Below are 21,934 nucleotides of genomic sequence, written 5' to 3'. Positions count from 1 at the left end.
AAGCACATAAATATGGCAGCCTCCATATCCCTCTCACTTCAGTCTTGTTCACATTATAAATCGCCAGCGCTATCGCAAGCACGGAGCGATTTTATAGGGGATTTTTTGAAGCGCTTTGTTAGCGATTTCCGCTTAGAAAAACACTTTTCTAAGCACTTTTGTGGAGCAATGTTTTTTTTCCCCTTCCAGTCAGGAAGTGAGCTCTTTGACCCGGAAATGAATACATACAAGGGGCCTGATTCACAAAGCGGTGCTAACAGTTAGCACGCTAGTGAAAAGCCCTTTATCATGCCTAAACTCAGTTTAGGCATGATAAGTTTAGGTGTGATAAGTTTAGGCATGATAAGTTTAGGTGTAATAAGTTTAGGCATGATAAGTTTAAGCGCCAACTGGGTTAGCACCGCCGTGCACAGCTGATCAAAAGTTTTGCGCTAGCTAAGTCTGGTGCACTTTGCATAGAGTTTAATGGTGCTGCTTTGCGTGCGGGACTTTGCGCGCGATCTAAACTTATCCAAACTTATCATGCCTAAACTTATCATGCCTAAACTTATCACACCTAAACTTATCACGCCTAAACTGGCTTTTCACCAGCGTAGTGCAATGGTTATCACGCCTAAAGTCTATAACTGGGTTAGCACCGCTTTGTGAATCGAGCCCAATGTATTTTTTCATGAAAGTGCGCGGGAAATCGCAATTCAGAGCTTTTTTTCAAGCACTTTGCGATTTCCCTATACTTTCTACTGAAACGCAAAGGCTCAGGAAATGGTGCAGGAGCCATGTTTGCGATTGGAAAGAAGGATGTGAGCACGCTCACATAGGGCTTGAGTCACAAAACGGTGCTAACTGTTAACACACTGTGGAAAATGCTTTGCACGAAAAATTCGCATTCGCGCATTAACGCAAATTTTCCGTGCATTAACGGTCGCGTTCGCACGCTAAATTTGCGTTATCGTGTGAACACAAACGACGCGCAAAAAAATGCGTTAATGCTTAAATGCGAATTTTTGCGCGCGATAACCGTTTTTTACGCTAAACCGCGCAGAAAGCCATGCTAGCAGCCGTGCTAGCAGTTAGCACCGTTTTGTGAATCAAGCCCATAACCTAACATTGCAATAGCGCTTTTAAGGCGATTTTTTTAAATAACCAGCGCTAAAAAAAAGGGGAAAATTGCATTTAGTGTGAACAAGACCTTCAGGTGTGCCTTAAATCTACTCAGAAACCTCTTTGTAACAACGCTCTGCAGCTAGAGCAGAAAGCTCTCTGTAACAACGCTCTGCAGCTAGAGCAGAAAGCTCTCTTTAACAATGCTCTGCAGCTAGAGCAAAAACCTCTGTGTAACAACGCTCTGCAGCTAGAGCAGAAAGCTCTCTGTAACAATGCTCTGCAGCTAGAGCAGAAACCTCTGTGTAACAACGCTCTGCAGCTAGAGCAGAAAGCTCTGTGTAACAACGCTCTGCAGCTAGAGCAGAAACCTCTGTGTAACAACGCTCCGCAGCTAGAGCAGAAAGCTCTGTGTAACAACGCTCCGCAGCTAGAGCAGAAAGCTCTGTGTAACAACGCTCTGCAGCTAGAGCAGAAAGCTCTCTGTAACAACGCTCCGCAGCTAGAGCAGAAAGCTCTGTGTAACAACGCTCTGCAGCTAGAGCAGAAAGCTCTCTGTAACAACGCTCTGCAGCTAGAGCAGAAAGCTCTCTGTAACAACGCTCTGCAGCTAGAGCAGAAAGCTCTCTGTAACAACGCTCTGCAGCTAGAGCAGAAAGCTCTCTGTAACAACGCTCTGCAGCTAGAGCAGAAAGCTCTCTGTAACAACGCTCTGCAGCTAGAGCAGAAAGCTCTCTGCAACAACGCTCTGCAGCTAGAGCAGAAAGCTCTCTGTAACAACGCTCTGCAGCTAGAGCAGAAAGCTCTCTGTAACAACGCTCTGCAGCTAGAGCAGAAAGCTCTCTGTAACAACGCTCTGCAGCTAGAGCAGAAAGCTCTCTGTAACAACGCTCTGCAGCTAGAGCAGAAAGCTCTCTGTAACAACGCTCTGCAGCTAGAGCAGAAACCTCTCTGTAACAACGCTCTGCAGCTAGAGCAGAAAGCTCTCTGTAACAACGCTCTGCAGCTAGAGCAGAAAGCTCTCTGTAGCAACGCTCTGCAGCTAGAGCAGAAATCTCTCTGTAACAACTCTGCAGCTAGAGCAGAAAGCTCTCTGCAACAACGCTCTGCAGCTAGAGCAGAAAGCTCTCTGTAACAACGCTCTGCAGCTAGAGCAGAAAGCTCTCTGTAACAACGCTCTGCAGCTAGAGCAGAAAGCTCTCTGTAACAACGCTCTGCAGCTAGAGCAGAAAGCTCTCTGTAACAACGCTCTGCAGCTAGAGCAGAAACCTCTCTGTAACAACGCTCTGCAGCTAGAGCAGAAAGCTCTCTGTAACAATGCTCTGCAGCTAGAGCAGAAACCTCTCTGTAACAAAGCTCCGCAGCTAGAGCAGAAAGCTCTCTGTAACAACGCTCTGCAGCTAGAGCAGAAACCTCTGTGTAACAACGCTCTGCAGCTAGAGCAGAAAGCTCTGTGTAGCAACGCTCTGCAGCTAGAGCAGAAACCTCTGTGTAATAACGCTCTGCAGCTAGAGCAGAAAGCTCTCTGTAACAACGCTCTGCAGCTAGAGCAGAAAGCTCTCTGTAACAACTCTGCAGCTAGAGCAGAAAGCTCTCTGCAACAACGCTCTGCAGCTAGAGCAGAAAGCTCTCTGTAACAACGCTCTGCAGCTAGAGCAGAAACCTCTCTGTAACAACGCTCCGCAGCTAGAGCAGAAAGCTCTCTGTAACAACGCTCTGCAGCTAGAGCAGAAAGCTCTCTGTAACAACGCTCTGCAGCTAGAGCAGAAAGCTCTCTGTAACAACGCTCTGCAGCTAGAGCAGAAACCTCTCTGTAACAACGCTCTGCAGCTAGAGCAGAAAGCTCTCTGTAACAACGCTCTGCAGCTAGAGCAGAAAGCTCTCTGTAACAACGCTCTGCAGCTAGAGCAGAAAGCTCTCTGTAACAACGCTCTGCAGCTAGAGCAGAAAGCTCTCTGTAACAACGCTCTGCAGCTAGAGCAGAAACCTCTCTGTAACAACGCTCTGCAGCTAGAGCAGAAACCTCTCTGTAACAACGCTCTGCAGCTGGAGCAGAAAGCTCTCTGTAACAACGCTCTGCAGCTAGAGCAGAAACCTCTGTGTAACAACCCTCTGCAGCTACAGCAGAAAGCTCTCTGTAATAACGCTCTGCAGCTAGAGCAGAAACCTCTCTGTAACAACGCTCTGCAGCTAGAGCAGAAAGCTCTCTGTAACAACGCTCTGCAGCTAGAGCAGAAAGCTCTCTGTAACAACGCTCTGCAGCTAGAGCAGAAAGCTCTCTGTAACAACGCTCTGCAGCTAGAGCAGAAATCTCTCTGTAACAACTCTGCAGCTAGAGCAGAAAGCTCTCTGCAACAACGCTCTGCAGCTAGAGCAGAAAGCTCTCTGTAACAACGCTCTGCAGCTAGAGCAGAAAGCTCTCTGTAACAACGCTCTGCAGCTAGAGCAGAAACCTCTCTGTAACAACGCTCTGCAGCTAGAGCAGAAAGCTCTCTGTAACAATGCTCTGCAGCTAGAGCAGAAACCTCTCTGTAACAACGCTCCGCAGCTAGAGCAGAAAGCTCTCTGTAACAACGCTCTGCAGCTAGAGCAGAAACCTCTGTGTAACAACGCTCTGCAGCTAGAGCAGAAAGCTCTCTGTAACAACGCTCTGCAGCTAGAGCAGAAAGCTCTCTGTAACAACGCTCTGCAGCTAGAGCAGAAAGCTCTCTGTAACAACGCTCTGCAGCTAGAGCAGAAAGCTCTCTGTAACAACGCTCCGCAGCTAGAGCAGAAACCTCTCTGTAACAACGCTCCGCAGCTAGAGCAGAAACCTCTCTGTAACAACGCTCCGCAGCTAGAGCAGAAAGCTCTCTGTAACAACGCTCTGCAGCTAGAGCAGAAAGCTCTCTTTAACAACGCTCTGCAGCTAGAGCAGAAAGCTCTCTGTAACAACGCTCTGCAGCTAGAGCAGAAAGCTCTCTGTAACAACGCTCTGCAGCTAGAGCAGAAAGCTCTCTGTAACAACGCTCTGCAGCTAGAGCAGAAACCTCTCTGTAACAACGCTCTGCAGCTAGAGCAGAAACCTCTCCGTAACAACACTCTGCAGCTGGAGCAGAAAGCTCTCTGTAACAACGCTCTGCAGCTAGAGCAGAAAGCTCTGTGTAACAACGCTCTGCAGCTAGAGCAGAAAGCTCTCTGTAATAACGCTCTGCAGCTAGAGCAGAAAGCTCTCTGTAACAACGCTCTGCAGCTAGAGCAGAAAGCTCTCGGTAACAACGCTCTGCAGCTAGAGCAGAAAGCTCTCTGTAACAACGCTCTGCAGCTAGAGCAGAAAGCTCTCTGTAACAACGCTCTGCAGCTAGAGCAGAAACCTCTCTGTAACAACGCTCTGCAGCTAGAGCAGAAAGCTCTCTGTAACAACGCTCTGCAGCTAGAGCAGAAAGCTCTCTGTAACAACGCTCTGCAGCTAGAGCAGAAAGCTCTCTGTAACAACGCTCTGCAGCTAGAGCAGAAACCTCTCTGTAACAACGCTCTGCAGCTAGAACAGAAAGCTCTCTGTAACAACGCTCTGCAGCTAGAGCAGAAAGCTCTCTGTAACAACGCTCTGCAGCTAGAGCAGAAACCTCTGTGTAACAACGCTCTGCAGCTAGAGCAGAAAGCTCTGTGTAACAACGCTCTGCAGCTAGAGCAGAAAGCTCTCTGCAACAACGCTCTGCAGCTAGAGCAGAAAGCTCTCTGTAACAACGCTCTGCAGCTAGAGCAGAAAGCTCTCTGTAACAACGCTCTGCAGCTAGAGCAGAAAGCTCTCTGTAACAACGCTCTGCAGCTAGAGCAGAAACCTCTGTGTAACAACGCTCTGCAGCTAGAGCAGAAAGCTCTGTGTAACAACGCTCTGCAGCTAGAGCAGAAAGCTCTCTGCAACAACGCTCTGCAGCTAGAGCAGAAAGCTCTCTGTAACAACGCTCTGCAGCTAGAGCAGAAAGCTCTCGGTAACAACGCTCTGCAGCTAGAGCAGAAAGCTCTCTGTAACAACGCTCTGCAGCTAGAGCAGAAAGCTCTCTGTAACAACGCTCTGCAGCTAGAGCACAAACAAATTACCTTACCATCCTTCAGAACAGAAAGCCGACCGTGAGCTCCGCTGGATAATCTCGTTGTTGCTGTGGGTGGAGAAGAAGAACAGTCGGGATGGGATGAGATGTTCTGAACTATAATTATAGGTGGGCCGCAGCCTCCCTCCTCACCACCTCCGTTAAATCGTCCTCTACTTATAAACTTATTAAAAGTTGCTGGGAACGTGTGAGGACGAGATGAGCGGCTGACGGGTTCTGCTCGTGTCTGTTCTTGCTTCATGTTCGACAAAGCAACCAAATCGCAGAATCACGCAAAGACCGAGCTAAAAAGAGAAGACGTGTAACGGCGCAAAGCCCCACATTTACAGATCAAGATTTCTTCTAACCTTGTGAATAGTCACAGATGAGGGGGAATTGGACAGGATAAACTCTCTAAATACATACAGGGTGCATTTCTCTAGGTTTTTCTCCTGTCCTGTGGAAGAGTTCAGGTCCATTTTTAACATGAGATGGGGTGTTAGGCTAACGTTAAGAGGTTAACATTAGCAGTGGCAGTCTGGTGTCAGTAAAGGGATAATGTTAGTGGAAGATGCGCTAAAAACCATCAGCACAAATTCCGTTGCAAATCCAGTACACTACTGTACCTGATTTATTGCAAGCTTTCGTAACTTGAAGTCCCTTCTTCAGGCATGATACAGAAATGGATCAGAACTGATTTAGCCGCATTAAACTGATACCTTGACTGGTTTCCCCCGCACAGAAGCCAGTAGATGCCGTGTATACTGGGGGGAAGCGGGTTGCGTCCTGCCTGTGAGCTGCACCGGGAAGAGCGAGTTGCGTCCTTTCCACGCCCTGCAGAAGGAAGTACAACAGCGATCAGCCGAGTATTATCCACCTCGGTACTGATGATGGAAGAGCGGACATCAGGGGACACCAGTACTCACGCTAGACTGCCCCAGACAGACCAGTCGGGAATATGCCAGTATTGAACTACTCTGAACCCACCTGGGGTCTCCAGCCAGGGCCGGTTCTTAGATGAGGCAAGGTGATGGCCGTGCCTCAGGGCGGAAGCCAACAGGGGGCGGCGCTGTGACAAACAGGGATATGCACCTGGAAATGTACCCATTGTGAGAAGTGGACGGCTCAATGTACCCCTGTCTCTCTCCTACCATTCATAGCAGTGGCGCCTCCCACCTGAGAGCATGCTCACTCACCATCGCCATGTGGTCCAGCACTGACGCCACTCTTCAGCCACGCCCCCAGCGTCCTCTCCATGGTTACAGCGCTCACACGCAGAGTGTGTCTGAATCTCAGGTGAGGCGCGCTTCCTCGCGTTTACTTCAGACAGCAGAGAGTCTAGAACCGGCCCTGTCTCCAGCACTACCAGAGAGGAGTGCCAGAACGCTGGCTACGTGGCCACCCTCAGCACGCCATGTGGCTTCTACCCCCCTTCTCATCCCATCACTTCCATAGTCAGGGAGGGGCTTTTTGGGGTGACAGTCTCCTCCGCTGCAGTCCTGTAATAAGCCACCTGCTAATCCCAGTTGGCGCGGCGCCCTGGAAAAGGCTTTTTTACCTCCTGAATGCAGCGGGGTGGCGCACAGCCCCAATAACGGGCTATCATTATTAGCGAATGCCACGGAGGAGATGTAATTAGTGTTTGGCTTTGCTCCCAATCTGGGACTTAATTCCAGACAGGCAGTGCGGCTGGGCTTTGTATACGGGTGGGCCAACCCGCAGAGGCCCCCTCCCTGCCGCACATTTGTGTGTTAATTGGCATCCCAGGACTGATTAGCTTTTATTCAAGACAAGACAAAGCATGACACTTCCCCCGCTGGGGGGATTGGGGGGGGGGGCTTTACCTAATGCGACTGTTCCCAGCCCCGCCGAACGTTTCTACAGCACTACAATGTTACCCAGAGCTGCAGCAGAGAAGAGCGCATAAAAGCAGCCGCCAAACCTCCGGACCTCGGAGCTCACACTCTACTGCTGGCCATACCTGCACTGAGCTCTTTAGCCGATCACTGGGAATCTATGGCTGCCCAGAATACCTGATTCATCCACTTTCCATTGAGCGGTTGGTGGAGTGGCGGTCGGGACTCAATGGGTACCTGAAATGCATCAATCGGTATAACGCTAACGGTTCCACCAACTCTCAATAGACTTCTCCCGAAACCTGATGGAGATCAAGTGGGAGATGTGGTACAGAAATTACCACTTTCTGATTGAATTCCAATGTTCTATTGAGCAGTGGCTAATTCTTCCATGTGGGGCCCCATCTGTACAATATCCTCCGTGTGGGGTCCCATCTGTAGGACGCCCTCTGTGTGGGGTATGTGGGGTCCCATCTGTACAATGTCCTCCGTGTGGGGTATGTGGGGTCCCATCTGTATGATGTCCTCTGTGTGGCATATAAGGGGTCCCATCCATATGACGTCCTCAGTATGGAGTACGTGAGGTCCCACATGTACAATATCCTCTGTGTTTCATATGTGTTGTCCCATCTGTAGGACGTCCTCCGTGTTTCATATGTGGTGTCCCATCTGTAGGACGTCCTCCGTGTTTCATATGTGGTGTACCATCTGTAGGACGTCCTCCGTGTTTCATATGTGGTGTACCATCTGTAGGACGTCCTCCATGTGACGTATGTGGAGTCCCATCTGTATGATGTCCTCCATGTGGCAAACAAGGGGTCCCATCCATATGATGTCCTCAGTAGGAAGTACGTGGGGTCCCACTTGTACTGTTGTACACCCTCTGTGTTTCATATGTGGTGTCCCATCTGTACGATGTCCTCGGTGTGACATACAAGGGGTCCACTGTGTATGACGTCCTCCGCATGGGGTCCCATCCATATGACCTCCTCAGTATGGAGTACGTGGGGTCCCACTTGTACAACATCTTCTGTGTTTCATATGTGGGGTCCCATCTGTACGATGTGCTCCGTATGGAGTATGTGGGGTCCCCTCTGTATGGCGTCCTCCGTGTTTCATATGTGGGGTCCCATCTGTACAATGTACTCCGTATAGAGTATGTGGGGTCCCCTCTGTATGGCGTCCTCCGTGTTTCATATGTGGTGTCCCATCTGTATGATATCCTCCATGTGGCATACAAGGGGTCCAATCTGTCTGATGTCCTCTGTGTGGCATATGTGGGGTCCTCTCTGTACAACGTCCTCTGTGTGTGGTACGTGAGGTCCCATCTCTCTGACGTCCTCTGTGTGGGGTACGTAGGGTCCCATCTATACGACCTCCTCTGTGTGGGGTACATGAGGTCCCATCTGTACGACGTCCTCTGTGTGGAGTATGTAGGGTCCCCTCTGTACGACGTCCTCTGTGTGGTGTATGTAGTGTCCCATCTGTATGGTGTCCTCTGTGTGGTGTATGTAGGGTCCCCTCTGTACGACGTCCTCTGTGTGGGGTACGTGGGGTCCCCTCTGTACGACGTCCTCTGTGTGGGGTATGTAGGGTCCCCTCTGTACGACGTCCTCTGTGTGGGGTATGTAGGGTCCCCTCTGTACGACGTCCTCTGTGTGGGGTACGTGGGGTCCCCTCTGTACGACGTCCTCTGTGTGGGGTATGTAGTGTCCCCTCTGTACGACGTCCTCTGTGTGGTGGATGTAGGGTCCCCTCTGTACGACGTCCTCTGTGTGGTGGATGTAGGGTCCCCTCTGTACGATGTCCTCTGTGTGGGGTATGTAGGGTCCCCTCTGTACGACGTCCTCTGTGTGGGGTATGTAGGGTCCCCTCTGTACGACGTCCTCTGTGTGGTGTATGTAGGGTCCCCTCTGTATGACGTCCTCTGTGTGGGGTACGTGGGGTCCTCTCTGTATGACATCCTCTGTGTGGGGTACATGAGGTCCCATCTGTCCTCCGTGTGGCTGGAATGTCCACGTCCTTCCCGCAGCTGGCCTGTGTCTCCCTCCTCTGATCCCGGATTATGTCTCCCTATCCATCACTGGGCTGCATATTTGGGCTGAGCTTTCAGATCAACATTAGTGATGTCGGCCAGAGGTCTGCGTGGCGGTGAGAGTGCAGCCATGGGAACATCTCCCGGGCTCCAGTCCAGGATTCCACATTTTATTATTATTATTATTATCCCTTATTTATAAAGCGCCAACACATTACATTGCACAATTCTATTTCTCCCAGCAACCTCTCTTCTGTCACAATCTACATGTAAAGGAGAACTCTACCCTGACTTATGAACAGTTTCCTCCAACTTCCTCCAGCAGTTCAATCATTACTTGCTATTCACTTTTTAATAACGTTGATGACTTTTTAAGGGGAGCTCTGCCTAACATGTTTTTTGAGGAAACGCTGCCTACTGTATTTTTTGAGGGGGGACATGATACCTCATACGTCTTTTTGTGTATTTTGCTGCATTACGTGTATTTTCTGGGGGAATCACTGCCGCATTGTGTGTATTTGTGCGAAATGCTTACACATTGTGTGTATTTTTTGGGAACGCTGCAGCATTAAGTGTATTTTGTGCAAAACGCTGCTTCCTGATGTGTATTTTATGAGAATGCTGCCACATTATGTGTATTTTGGAGGAAATGCTGCTACATTATGTGTACTGTGGAGGAAAAGCTGCTGTATCATCTGTATTTTAGAGGAAACATTGCCGCATTATGAATATTTTGGAAGAAATGCTGCCACATTATGTGTATTTTGGGGGTAAGGCTGCCTCATGTGTATTTTGGGGGTAAGGCTGCCTCGTGTGTATTTTGGAAGAAACGCTGCCTCATTATGTGTACTGTGGAGGAAACGCTGCTGCATTATGTGTATTTTTGAGGAAACACTTCCGCATAATGTGTATTTTGGGGGAACCGCTGCCGCATTATGTGTACTTTAGAGGATACGCTTCCAAATGATGTGTATTTAGGGGACACGCTGCTGCATTATGGTTAGCAGACAACAACATTAACTTTTTGGAGTGGCCCAGCCAGAGTCCTGACTTGAATCCAATTGAGAATCTGTGGGGGGAGCTAAAGATCAGGGTGATGGCAAGAAGACCCCCCAACCTGAAATATTTGGAGCTTATTGCTAAAGATGAATGGGCAAAAATACCTATGGAGACATGCAAAAAGCTGTCTGCAATTATAGGAAGCGTTTGATTGCCGTAATAGCCAATAAAGGCTTTTCTTTTGATTATTGAGAAGGGCATGCATAATTTTGGACTGGGCACTTTTTTTTCAAATGTAAATAAAAGCTGAGAAATAGTTTTTTCCCCACAATAATGCCTCTTGTACATCATCGTATTAACTTTTGGGAGACACCTATGTCATTTCCTGTCAAAAAATTACTTGCTGGATGAATAAAAGTAACTTTAAGGGCCCTTTTCCACTAGCAATCGCTAGCGTTCACGCTGAACGCTAGCGATGCTCAATCGCAAAGTGCAGGAAAGTTCAGGCGATTGCGTTCATGATTTTGCTATGCTGTAGTGCATGGCAAAATCGGTGCAAATATCGCTCCGCGGCGCGATCGCGTTTGAGGCAAAAACCAATCGCGGTAGTGGAAATAACCTACCACGATTCCTATGTTATTTAGCAAACCCTAGCGATTGTAAAATTGCGGTAGTGGAAAAGGGCCCATAGTCAAAATTTGCCAGGGCTATGAATAATTATGGGCATCACTGTACAATGAACCTGCTTCTCAAGGATTTAAAAAAAAAAACTAGAAAAAACTCTGTAAAGTGCTGCAGAATATGTCAGTGGTATATAAATACATGTTAATTATAATGGCTCCTCTGTGGAATAGCAAGGGGATCTTAGCTGTAAGAGTGGTAAAATTGTGGAGAATGGAAAGTTGTCTTTACAGTAAGTGCAGCAAAGTGCTCCTTGTCCTGGCCAGACATGACTGAGTTATCTGTGTCCCCCCTGGTTCTATACCAGCGACTGATGTATGATAAATAGGCTTCCTGTTTTCCTGGCTGCAACATGTGATTGTGTAAGCGTCTATTTGTCACGGTCAGCAGAAAACGGGAAAGATTAGACACAGCGAGGAGTACAAAGGGATGGCAGAGGACGCAATGAAAAAATAATAATTACACTGAATTATTAATGGCCCTATTTTAAGCCCGCGCCCCGCAGATCCATCAGGTGGCCTGACATGAAAGGCTATTGAATTGCGGAGATTCATCACCGGCCAGCCGGTCTGCAGCCCCCTCTGATTAGGTCGGGGGAGCCATAAAACAGCAGACACGAGAGGCTCTGCAATCTAATCAGCCGAGCATTGCACGCACGCACAGCGCACGCAATTTACCTAATTGTCTTATCTCTGACCACAGCCTGCAACCCAGATGCTGCCAATTACAGAGGGGGGAGGGGGGAGTCTGTAAATATTGCTTTATGCGAAAACGACAAACCGAAAATTTATGTAGTGCGGCTGTTTATATACGACGGTTTAATTGCTTGACGATGACTTTGTGTCGGTAAACTTGAAAGACGCGCGGGGGGAAAGAGCGCTGTGGTCGGCCTGCTTCTCCTAGGCAGGCCCTTGAAAGGCATACGCACAAGGCAATCTATTCACAAAGGGCAGGTCGGTAAAATCAATGTGTTCGGTAAAATACCTCATTCTGTATATTACAAGTTTTTTTTCCAAATTCACTGAAGTTTTTCCGCATGAGGCAGAAGTTTGGTAATTTACCGAACAAACATGCCTCAATTCACCAAGCCCTGGCCGGTAAGTGTCACTTACCAGCAGGGCTGTGGAGTCGGTACAAAAATCTTCCGACTCCTCAGTTTATGAAACCTCCGACTCCCCAAAATGACTCAGACTCCTCGACTCCGACTCCTTAGTTTAATACTAAACAGGGCTGTGGATTTTGTTTAAAAAAATCCTCCTCCCGACTCCTCAGTTTATGAAATCACCAACTCCAACTCCGGGTACCCAAAATTGATCCGACTCTGCCTCCAACTCCGACTCCACAGCCCTGCTTACCAGCGTGAAGCAGGTCAGCGGGTAGGTAGGAAGCTGTGTGTATTAGTGATGGGTCGTTCGCGAACGAGCCGGCTCTAAGAGCCGGCTCTTTACTGTGAACGACAAGAGCCGGTTCCCAGTTTTGAAAGAGCCGATGCCTCAGCCTCCCCACACAGCTCTGATTTGCTGTGTAATAAAGGGCGCTGAGGCATGCTGGGAGATGTAGTCCTCCTCTTGCAGCTTGTAGGAGTGTATGGGGCGGAGCAGAGCAGTAGCAGGAGGGATTGGCCCAGTCAGAGAAGCCGTCTGGAGTTGTCATGGAGATGGGGGCGGGGCTTTTACTCCGATTCTGAGTGGTGTCTAGTGAGATTTAATGAACAGCCGATTCAGAGCCGTAAGAGCCGGCTCTTTAATGGGAGCCGATTCAGAAGAGCCGATTCTCCGAGAAGAGCCGGAATTCCCATCACTAGTGTGTATGACTCGGAGGTTTTCTGTCTAGTAGTGCATCCCAGTCATCCCTTTAGATGCTGCAGCCACCAGGGGGAGCTCTTCTGTATGTCATAATAAAGGTTTTAACATCTAAGGCCTTGTTTCCATCTATCCGCTTCTGTCCGCTTTTCAGCAACACGCATCAATCTGTAACATTGATGTGCTGATAAAAAGCCGATAGAAGCGCACAGATGGAAACAAGGCCTAAAGGGAAGCAAAGAAGCCCCTCCCAAAAGTCTCCTTCCTCTGCTCTAATACAGTGAAAGTCCCGCCCCATACCCCATCGCATCCAATCAGCTGAGAAGCAGGCTGTGTGACAGTGTGTGACAGGCTGTGTGACAGAAGCACAGAGACAGTGTGGGGAGAGCGAGTTATTGGCTGATGTGAGCTGGAGAAAATTACCCAACACTTTTGGCCGGTAAATTAAATACGGAAATCTTTGTCAATTGCAGTTTCTTGATTTCTCGTGAGGCAATTACTGCACAAGTCGGTAATTTACCTCACTAGTTGGTAATTTTCTGAATTGTAATATGGGAAGGTGATTGGTAAAATCAGCTGTTTTCAGCATTACTGTGAGAAAACGTGGAAAAGCCGCCGTGAGTACTCAAGGTAAGGCGGCTGATTCCGCGTTCAACATGGCAGCTTGCGCGCATGGGCCTGCATCCACTAGCCTGACGGAGCGCGGAGAAACCGCCGCATGCCCAGTGAACAAGGCGGCGGATTCCGCGGTTTGCACGCATGAGCCTACCACTAGCAGTATGGTTGAACGCGGGGAAACCGCCACAATCTCTGACAGCGGTGCGGCTGGCCCCCCGTTCAAACTAACAGATGCATTACAACACATGTCTGGTATGGCTGGGACTGATAGTCCACACAGGTTCAGAAGGACGCGCGCGCGCTGAGAGGCAGAGCCTTTATGGCAGTCAGAAGGGTGTCAGCTGATCCAGCCGATCAGCTGACAATTCTATCAGGTTTCATTGGTCCAGCACTTAGGGGAGGCGCCGGAGAGCGCTTGTGTATATATACTGGGTGCTGGTCATTTCTCTGGTGTCTGGCGTTGCGATCACTACGTGGTAGCACTCAGACCTTGGCAGTGTATCTGTGATATAATATCTGTGTTATTATCTAGACCAGTTCCTGGGTGTTGATGATCAAGGACCTCACACCTCAGTCTAGGGAAAACTATATTTGCTAGCTCTCAGACCTTAGCTAGATCCGACAGTGTGCCAGAAGAACCGGCTGGAGCTGGGAATAAACACTGAGTCAGATTCTTGATAGCTTAAAGTACTAATTGCATTGTTTATATGTTATGACCTTCTGCTTTCCTGACAACTCTCTTGATCTCTGATTTGGTACTGCGCTATATCTGATACTCTGTTGCCAAACTCTGCTTGTCTTAGGATTCCGCATCTGTCTCCTGTCTCTGTCCCTGATTTGTCTGTCTGTTGCCGACCTGGCTTGTCCGACCTCGAGAGCTATCTCTTCAGCCAAGAGATAGCTCACAGACCTGTGGGTGACACTCCTCCTGGTGTCACTCACACTTGTCCTTCCTACTCCTAGCCTGACCCCTCCCTCGGGAGAGTCTCAGGCTTACGGAAGGAACGTGTTTCTGTGCAGTACTCCTTACTGCTGTGCGCCTGCTCCTCAGGTGCAGTCCTCAAAGTATTACTGTTGCACCAATACACTCTATCACTCAGGTGTCCAGAGATTAGAGATATATCTGATTGTCGGTGATACTGCAGATCATCAATAATCTGGTATATATCTGTATTCTCGGTGATACTGCAGATCACCGGTAATCAGACGCTCTCTGTGCTACACCGATCGTTACAATTACCAAATGCTTTGTGAATAGAGCCCAGTGTATAACAATTGTGTTTTGTGCAGGGATTGGGATTTGAACTGTGAAGTGACAGGTTGCGGACTAATGCTCTTGGGATCCTGCAGGGTTTGGGGGCTGCAATTTGGCACAAAGGTAGTTGGGGGGGGGGGGGGGGAGAGTGTAGGAGGCGTGGCTTAGGAGATATTTGATGTAATTAGTTTACATTTGCCATTGAGCGTGCATGTAATTCAGACAGGCAGGCAGCTTCCGGGCAGCTGATCGGACACAGCGCCGGGCGCGCTCAGACGAGATGATCCGCCGGGCAGATCACGTGGCGACGCACCAAGGGGGCTGCTGTACACACACTGGATTTTTGGCTGCCTCGAGTGTTTATAATAGTGCAGATCACCTGATCTGCAGGAAACCTGGTGATTAAACGACGAAAGATATATAAAAGTGACAATCCGAATAAACTGTTTCCACATTTATACCGGCAAAACTTTACTTGCGCTAAAATAGCACGCGAACAGTAACAGCTTTGCCGTGCAAAGCTTTTAGGCGTGATAACTGTGTTAGCACCCTTTAGTGAATCAAGCCCTTGGTGTGCAGAAAAAGTACGCAGAAAAACGCGTGCAGAAAACTGAAAGACAAGTGTGTTCCCTGCCTCAATTTATTTCCTTTTAAGCAATACCACTTGCCTGGCAGTCCTGCTGATCCTCTGCCGCTAATACTATTGGCCATAGCCCCTGAACAAGCATGCAGCAGATCAGGTGTTTCTGACATTATTGTCAGGTCTGATGAGATTAGCTGCATGCTTGTTTCTGGTGTGAATCAGACATTACTGCAGCCAAATAGATAAGCAGGGCTGCCAGGCAACTGGTATTGTTTACAAGGAAATAAATATGGCGGCCTCCATATACCTCTCAGTTCATTTGTTCTTCAACCACTTTGCATTCCTGGGTTTTTACCCCTCAAGATTTCAGGCAATTTCTACTCATCTCCACTCAGCTGTGTGCAATATTGATACAGCAATAACCTTTCCCTTACTTATGACATCCTAGTGATATAGATAGATAGATAGATAGATAGATAGATAGATAGATAGATAGATAGATAGATAGATAGATAGATAGATAGATAGATAGATAGATAGATAGATAGATAGATAGATATTGTATACCATATTTCATTACTAGTTGGGCAAGTAGCAGACCATTATCTCCCAGCCTGTGTGGCTGTAGTGATCGGATCTGATCGCTAAGGTGACAGTTTGGTGGCCCCGATACTACAGTGATGGGTTGCTAGGCAACGTCTGAGCACTACATCTGTACAGCAATGGGACCCCGAACTGTTGCCTTAGCAATCACATCCAAAACAAGCATGCAGCAAATCCAGTGTCACTTCAGCCAGAGCATCTGACCTGCATGCTTGTTCAGGGGCTATGGCTAAAAGTATTAGAGGCAGAGGATCAGCAGGACAGCCAGGCAATCTGTATTGTTTAAAAGGAATTTAATATTTTGTCGGCCTCCATAGGTTTCTCAGCTTGGGTTCCCTTTAAGCCTGTATAGAGAAGGGCAACTACAGGCAAGAACAGTTACACAATGTGTCTTCAGTTTCATGTCTGTAATTTCCACCAATCAACATAATTGCTGCAAGAATGTGTCTTATTCCTTTTTAAGCTTAATTGGTCTGTAAGTGTAAAATACACTGACGTGTCTATGCCGGATAACATAAATCTCTCAAGTCTCATAAAGCCTGACAATAGCACCACCTAGAGGACTCTTGCAGCATGACCGGGAATTGTCTGTTCCACGGGAAATAAAAGAACAAATGTCAGTACATTATTTGATGGAAAAGCTCTCTTATTTTTAGATGCATGTGAAGAGGGAATCTGCTTGAAGAGAGTCTGAAGCGAGAATAAATCTCGCTTCAGACCTCAGAGTTAGCAGGGGCATGTGTGCCCCTGCCCAAACCACCGCTATCCCACGGCTTAACGGGGGTCCCTTCACCCCCAAATCCCCTCCGTAATGCGGGGGAGCGCTTCCTGGTTGGGGCAGGGCTAACCGCCGCAGCCCTGCCCCACACGCGTCTGTCAGCGCGTATCTCCGCCTCTCCCCCGCCCCTCTCAGTCTTCCTTCACTGAGAGGGGCGGGGGAGAGGCGGCGATGCGCCGCTGATAGACGTGACTGGAGGCAGGGCTGCAGCCGTTAGCCCTGCCTCCAGGAGCGACCAAGCCTGCGACCAAGTGTCGCAGTGGGGGGTTTGGGGGTGAAGGGAGCCCCGTTTAGCGGCGCGATAGCGGCGGTTTAGCAGGGGCACACGTGCCCCTGCTAACTATGAGCTCTGAAGCGAGATTTATTCTCGCTTCAGAGTCTCTTAACTTCTTAACGTCCACCTCACGCCAATGGACTGTCCGCCGATCGGCGTTAGACGTGTTTTGCTGGGGATCGCGCACTGAGCTCCAGTCCGTCATCAGTCTCCCAGCAGCGATCACCACTATGGTCTGTTACACGGCGAAACCCCGACTATTTACACCATACAGCGCTGAGCACGGCTGTCCCGAGACAGGAGAGCGGTCGGGTCTCATAGGCTGATGTCTACGAGAGACGATCGTGGTAATTGGCTGGCGGGGGGAAGGAGGGCTGGGGAAACAAAAAAAACAAAAAACATTTATTAAAAAAAAAAAAGCAAATAAATATTTATATAAATAAAACATTTCAGGAGCATCAAAGCCCACCAACAGAGAGCTCTGTAGGTGGGCAGAAAAGGGGGGGGGATCACTTGTGTGCTATGTTGTACGGCCCTGCAGCTTGGCCTTAAATCTGCAGTGGCCTAAATAGTAAAAAATAACCTGGTCACTAGGGGGGTGTAAGCCCAGGGTCCTCAAGTAGCTAAACAGCAACTTTAGTGAAAATAAAGTATTGAATAAAATTGATTTTTTTTTTTTACAATATTAATTTATAAATGATTTAGCCAGTGTTTGCCCATTGTAAAATATTTCCTCTCCCTGATTTACATTCTGACATTTATCACTGGCATCTTTAGTCCTGTCAGGTGCATCTCTGCGGACAGTTCTCAGAATTCTGAAGGCAGTAGAAATAGTTACCTGGTCTCCCAGAATGCTGTGGGAGGAAAACCAGGGCTGTGGAGTAGGTACAAAAATCATCGGACTCCAACTCCTCAGTTTATGAAACCACCGACTCCGACTTCAGGTGCCCAAAATTGCTCTGACTCTCTGACTCCAAAGCCCTGAGGAAAACTCTGCATAACTAAATAGCCTAAGTTAAGCCTCAGTGGGAGGGCGGGACTAAACACCAATATATAAGAATAGGAAGTGCGTCTGATACTTAAACCACTGTGGTATCTCTATAACGCTTTAGCAGTTTCAATAGAGTTATCTCATTTTAGATAAGTGCACTGCTTTTAACAGCATTCTTGGAATGCTTTGATCTGTCTCCACGAGCAGAAAACAGAAACTGAAAGAAATCCTGTGTTATTGTCTCACACTGCCCCCTAGTGACAAGTGGTCATAAATACACATTACAGTAGTAGTAATTAGAAGCAGGGAAATGTAACAAATAAATAAAAAAAAAATAGCTAAAATAAATTGGCCTGGAACACTTGCAAGGCTCTAAATACATTGGCTGCTTAAATAATTACAGTGATAATGGAATGATGATATTATTGATATCTATAACTATAATAAAGTATCTACAAATATTTTTGAACCAGTAACGTGTAAAAATGTATGTGTTGATGTTCCTGCACTAGCGGGAATGCGTAAAAATGTACGCAATTTGGCCCTGACCTCCGAGGTCAGAAAGCTGCCAGCGAGGGACTGGAGCAGCAGTGAGTGACTACGAGGGCACAGGATGGCTGCAGGGGGCTGGTAGAAGCCCCAGGTAAGTGAATCTCATTTTTTTATTTTGCTTGGACATTCCCTTTAATAATGAATAAACATTATTATTATCTTATATGTCTCATTAAACACTAGGGATAGCTCTGATTAGAAGAACTCATGGAGAAGCATATGATCGGTTTGATCAGCTGATAGATTTGTAAGGTTCTGATTCACTGTGATGTCTTCCTGGTGTAACACATGATCAGGACCAGCAAATCAGAACCTTACAAAATCTATCAGCTGATCAAACTGATCACATGCTTCTCCATGAGTTCTAATCAGAGCCATCCCTATTAAACACCTGAAAGTTTTCTTATCCAGGTGAGGGGCAGGAATCTGTATAGCAGAGTGTTCAGAAGGTCGGAGATCCTCCTTAATTTTGTGCCGAAGATCCTCTGAGTTTGTAAGGCCTAAAACCTTTTCATCAGTATAAAACATGGCTTTTATTCCAGCAAATGATGAGGCTGCATATTGTACGATTTGTAATACTCACTTATTATTTGCTATAATAAAGGTTATGGTTTATACTGTGAAAATAGTTTTCGGGCCTGTAAACCCGATTTCTGCCTGTTATGACTATTGTCTGGCCACTGCTCACTTTTTGTGTATTAGTTGCATTGGGTTTGTAAGATAGGCCCGGGAAGCAGGCCATATATCCTGGATTATTAGCCGCCTCCCATAGCCGCCCCGCAGCCGCACGTGGTGACCCCACGACCTCCAGTCTCCGGCACACTCATAATCGGGAGGAGAGACCTGAGCGAAGACATGGCCGCCTTTAAACTGGATAGCGTGTCTGCCTGTCAGCTGGACGCAGCCGTTGTGGGCCTGAAAGGAAGCAGAGAGATCGGGGGGAGCCCCTGACAGCTATAGCCGCGGATAGAGTGTGGCTATGTCTGTTCTGTGTTGCTGGGGGCCGGCTGATGGGAATAGGGGGGATAGCGGCCCCCCAGCAATGTGCACTGTGCCTCAGCCAGCTCTGTCAGTCTATCACTCACTTCCTGCTGGCCTTATTACACCTGCGCAGACGTCACTGGCACCCACTGCAGCCACTCAGCAATGCAGTCCTCAGAGTGTTACTGGACTTATAATTATGTGTGCTGCGAGTATACTGACATAGCTGCCCAATCAGCAGTGCGGTGTACACTTCAATATCTTTATCCGCTTGCATTAACTTACCTATGCATTAACTTACATTTTAAATGAGGTTTTTATGTAAGAGGAGATGGTCTATTATTTATTATTATTTAGTATTTATAAAGCGCCAACATCTTCCGCAGCGCTGTACAGAGTATATTGTCTTGTCACTTAACTGAGGAGCTCACAATCTAATCCCTACCATAGTCCTATGTCTATGAATATTTTGTGTAATGTATGTATCCTAGTCTAGGGCCAATTTAGGGGGAAGCCACTTCACTTATTTGTATGTTTTTGGGATGTGGGAGGAAACCGGAGTACCCGGAGGAAACCCACGCAGACACGGGGAGAACATACAAACTCCTTGCAGATGTTGACCTGGCTGGGATTGAACCCGGGGACCCAGCGCTGCAAGGCTAGAGCGCTAAACACTATGCCACCGTGCTACTCTACAATGATTATTATATATTATTATTTATTGTATTTATAAAGCACTAACATATTACGCAGCGCTGCACAATAGATAAATGGGTAACATACAAGTTAGGACATACAAGGAGCTCACAGCAAGACAAGATCATGCAAATGGCATTGATAACAGTAGTTCAGTGTCATTGGTCAAAATAGAGACTCTTCTAGTCCACAAGAGGGGCGACTGACAGTAAGATTGCATAATCAAGCTGGAAACATTAGGGGGGAGGGAAGGGCTCTGCCAGAGGCTTACAATCTAAAGGGTGGGGGTAGAGACAATAGGTGCATTTGTTGAAAGGGTGCCTGGTGGATTGCATTATGGTGCTGTTGTGGGGGTGGTAGGTGAGTATGAAAAGGTGAATCTTTGAGGGCTTGTTTGAAGGCATTAAAGGTGGGGGAGAGTCTAATGGCTGGTGGGAGTGAGTTCCAGAGAGTAGGTGCAACTCTAGTGAAGTCCTGCAATCGTGCATGTGAGTGAGATATGCGTGGTGCGACCAGGCACAGGTCGTTGGAGGATAGGAGGGGGCGGGCCAGTATGTGCCTGTGGACAAGGTCAGAGATGTAGGTCGGGCAGGTCTTGTGCACTGATTTGTAGGCCAAGCACAGGATTTTGAAGTTGATCCTGAAGCGGATGGGGAGCCAGTGGAGGGCTTTACAAAGTGAAGTTGTAGAAGCAAAGTGATGGGAAGATTCTATCAGTCTTGCTGCCACATTCATTACTGATTTAAGGGGGGCAGTACGGTTAGAGGGGAGGCCTGATAAAAGGGAATTGCAATAGTCCAGGCGGGAGATGACAAGGGCATGGACGCAGAGTTGGGTGGTGTCAGGGGACAGGTATGAGTGGATCCTGGAGATGTTGCGGAGGTGGAAGTTGCAGGATCGGGTAATACTTTGGATGAGGGGTGCAGAGGAGAGAACTGAGCCGAGGGTGACACCTAGGCAGCGGGCTTGGGGAATGGTACATGCGAATCATGCTTGGTGTATGCAAAAATGTCAGATGGCACCAGCTGCTGGCCTTCAGATAACAGGTGAGGTGAGGAGCTCAGAGGGGCAGCGATCCCCCTGCACAGCTACCAGGCCCCGGGCACCTGCCTGGATTACCTCATGGATAATCTGTCTCTGGTTATATTTGTAGGCCAGTAATGGATCAGTTCCAGATGTTCTATAAACAGGATGTAAAGATGCCATGCATTACCCAAGCTGGGTCCTAACAATGTCCTCCTGTGTCTCGGCAGGTAGAGCTATCAGATGGAACATCGCACACCATCACCGACGCCTACGCCGGCAAGGAGTACATCATCCAGGTGGCGGCCAAAGACTTTGAGATCGGCACGTGGAGCGACTGGAGCGTAGCGGCCCACGCCACTCCGTGGACAGAGGAGCCCAAATACATCACCACAGAAGCCCAGAAAACAGGTGAGGGGTGGAGCTACACCTGCATTCCCAGGGGTAATAAGACTACGGAGGCTGCCATATTTATTTCCTTTTAAACAATACCAGTTGCCTGGCTATCCTGCTCATCTATTTGGCTGTAGTAGTGTCTGAATCACACCAGAAACGAACACTCAGCTAATCTTGTCAGATCTGACAATACTGTCAGAAACAGCTGATCTGCTGCATGCTTGTTCAGGGTTTATGACTAAAAGTATTAAAGGCAGAGGATCAACAGGACAGCCAGGCAACTGGTATTGCTTAAAAGGAAATAAATATGGCAGCCTCCATATACCTCTCGCTTTAGCTGGCCTTTCAGATGCCCACTCATGATCCACTAATCTACCTTCCGATCTGATAATTGTAAATGGTAAGGAAACTACTGGAAATCATCGATCGGACCCATACATAGAATAAAAATGATAGCCAATTTGATCATTTCAGATAGAAAAAAAACATTGATAAACTGATCCATTGTTGCATCAACAGTAACCAATCTGATCGATCAAAAAGTTGGCCAGAAAGTAAAAATTGGATGACGTGAGTTCATACTTCCCAACTTTTTGAGATGAGAAAGAGGGACACTTAAGCCACACCCTTGTCACACGCA

General features: G+C 47.9%; 1 protein-coding gene across 7 annotated transcripts in view; it reads left to right on the top strand.

The window, feature by feature from the left end:
• The window catches only part of CNTFR (ciliary neurotrophic factor receptor), an 841,679-nt gene that overhangs the window by 799,010 nt on the left and 20,735 nt on the right, over window positions 1–21,934 (top strand). For all 7 annotated transcript variants that reach the window (XM_068253005.1, XM_068252965.1, XM_068252959.1 and 4 more), the window contains one exon: window positions 21,129–21,309. In XM_068253005.1, the coding sequence (XP_068109106.1) occupies window positions 21,129–21,309 (181 nt within the window). The remainder of the gene's footprint in view (window positions 1–21,128; window positions 21,310–21,934) is intronic.

Source organism: Hyperolius riggenbachi, chromosome 1 (genome assembly GCF_040937935.1).
Source record: "Hyperolius riggenbachi isolate aHypRig1 chromosome 1, aHypRig1.pri, whole genome shotgun sequence".
NCBI classification, from domain to species: domain Eukaryota; kingdom Metazoa; phylum Chordata; class Amphibia; order Anura; family Hyperoliidae; genus Hyperolius; species Hyperolius riggenbachi.
The sequence above is the reverse complement of the archived record's forward strand: the minus strand, read 5'-3'. Positions and strand labels throughout refer to the sequence as shown.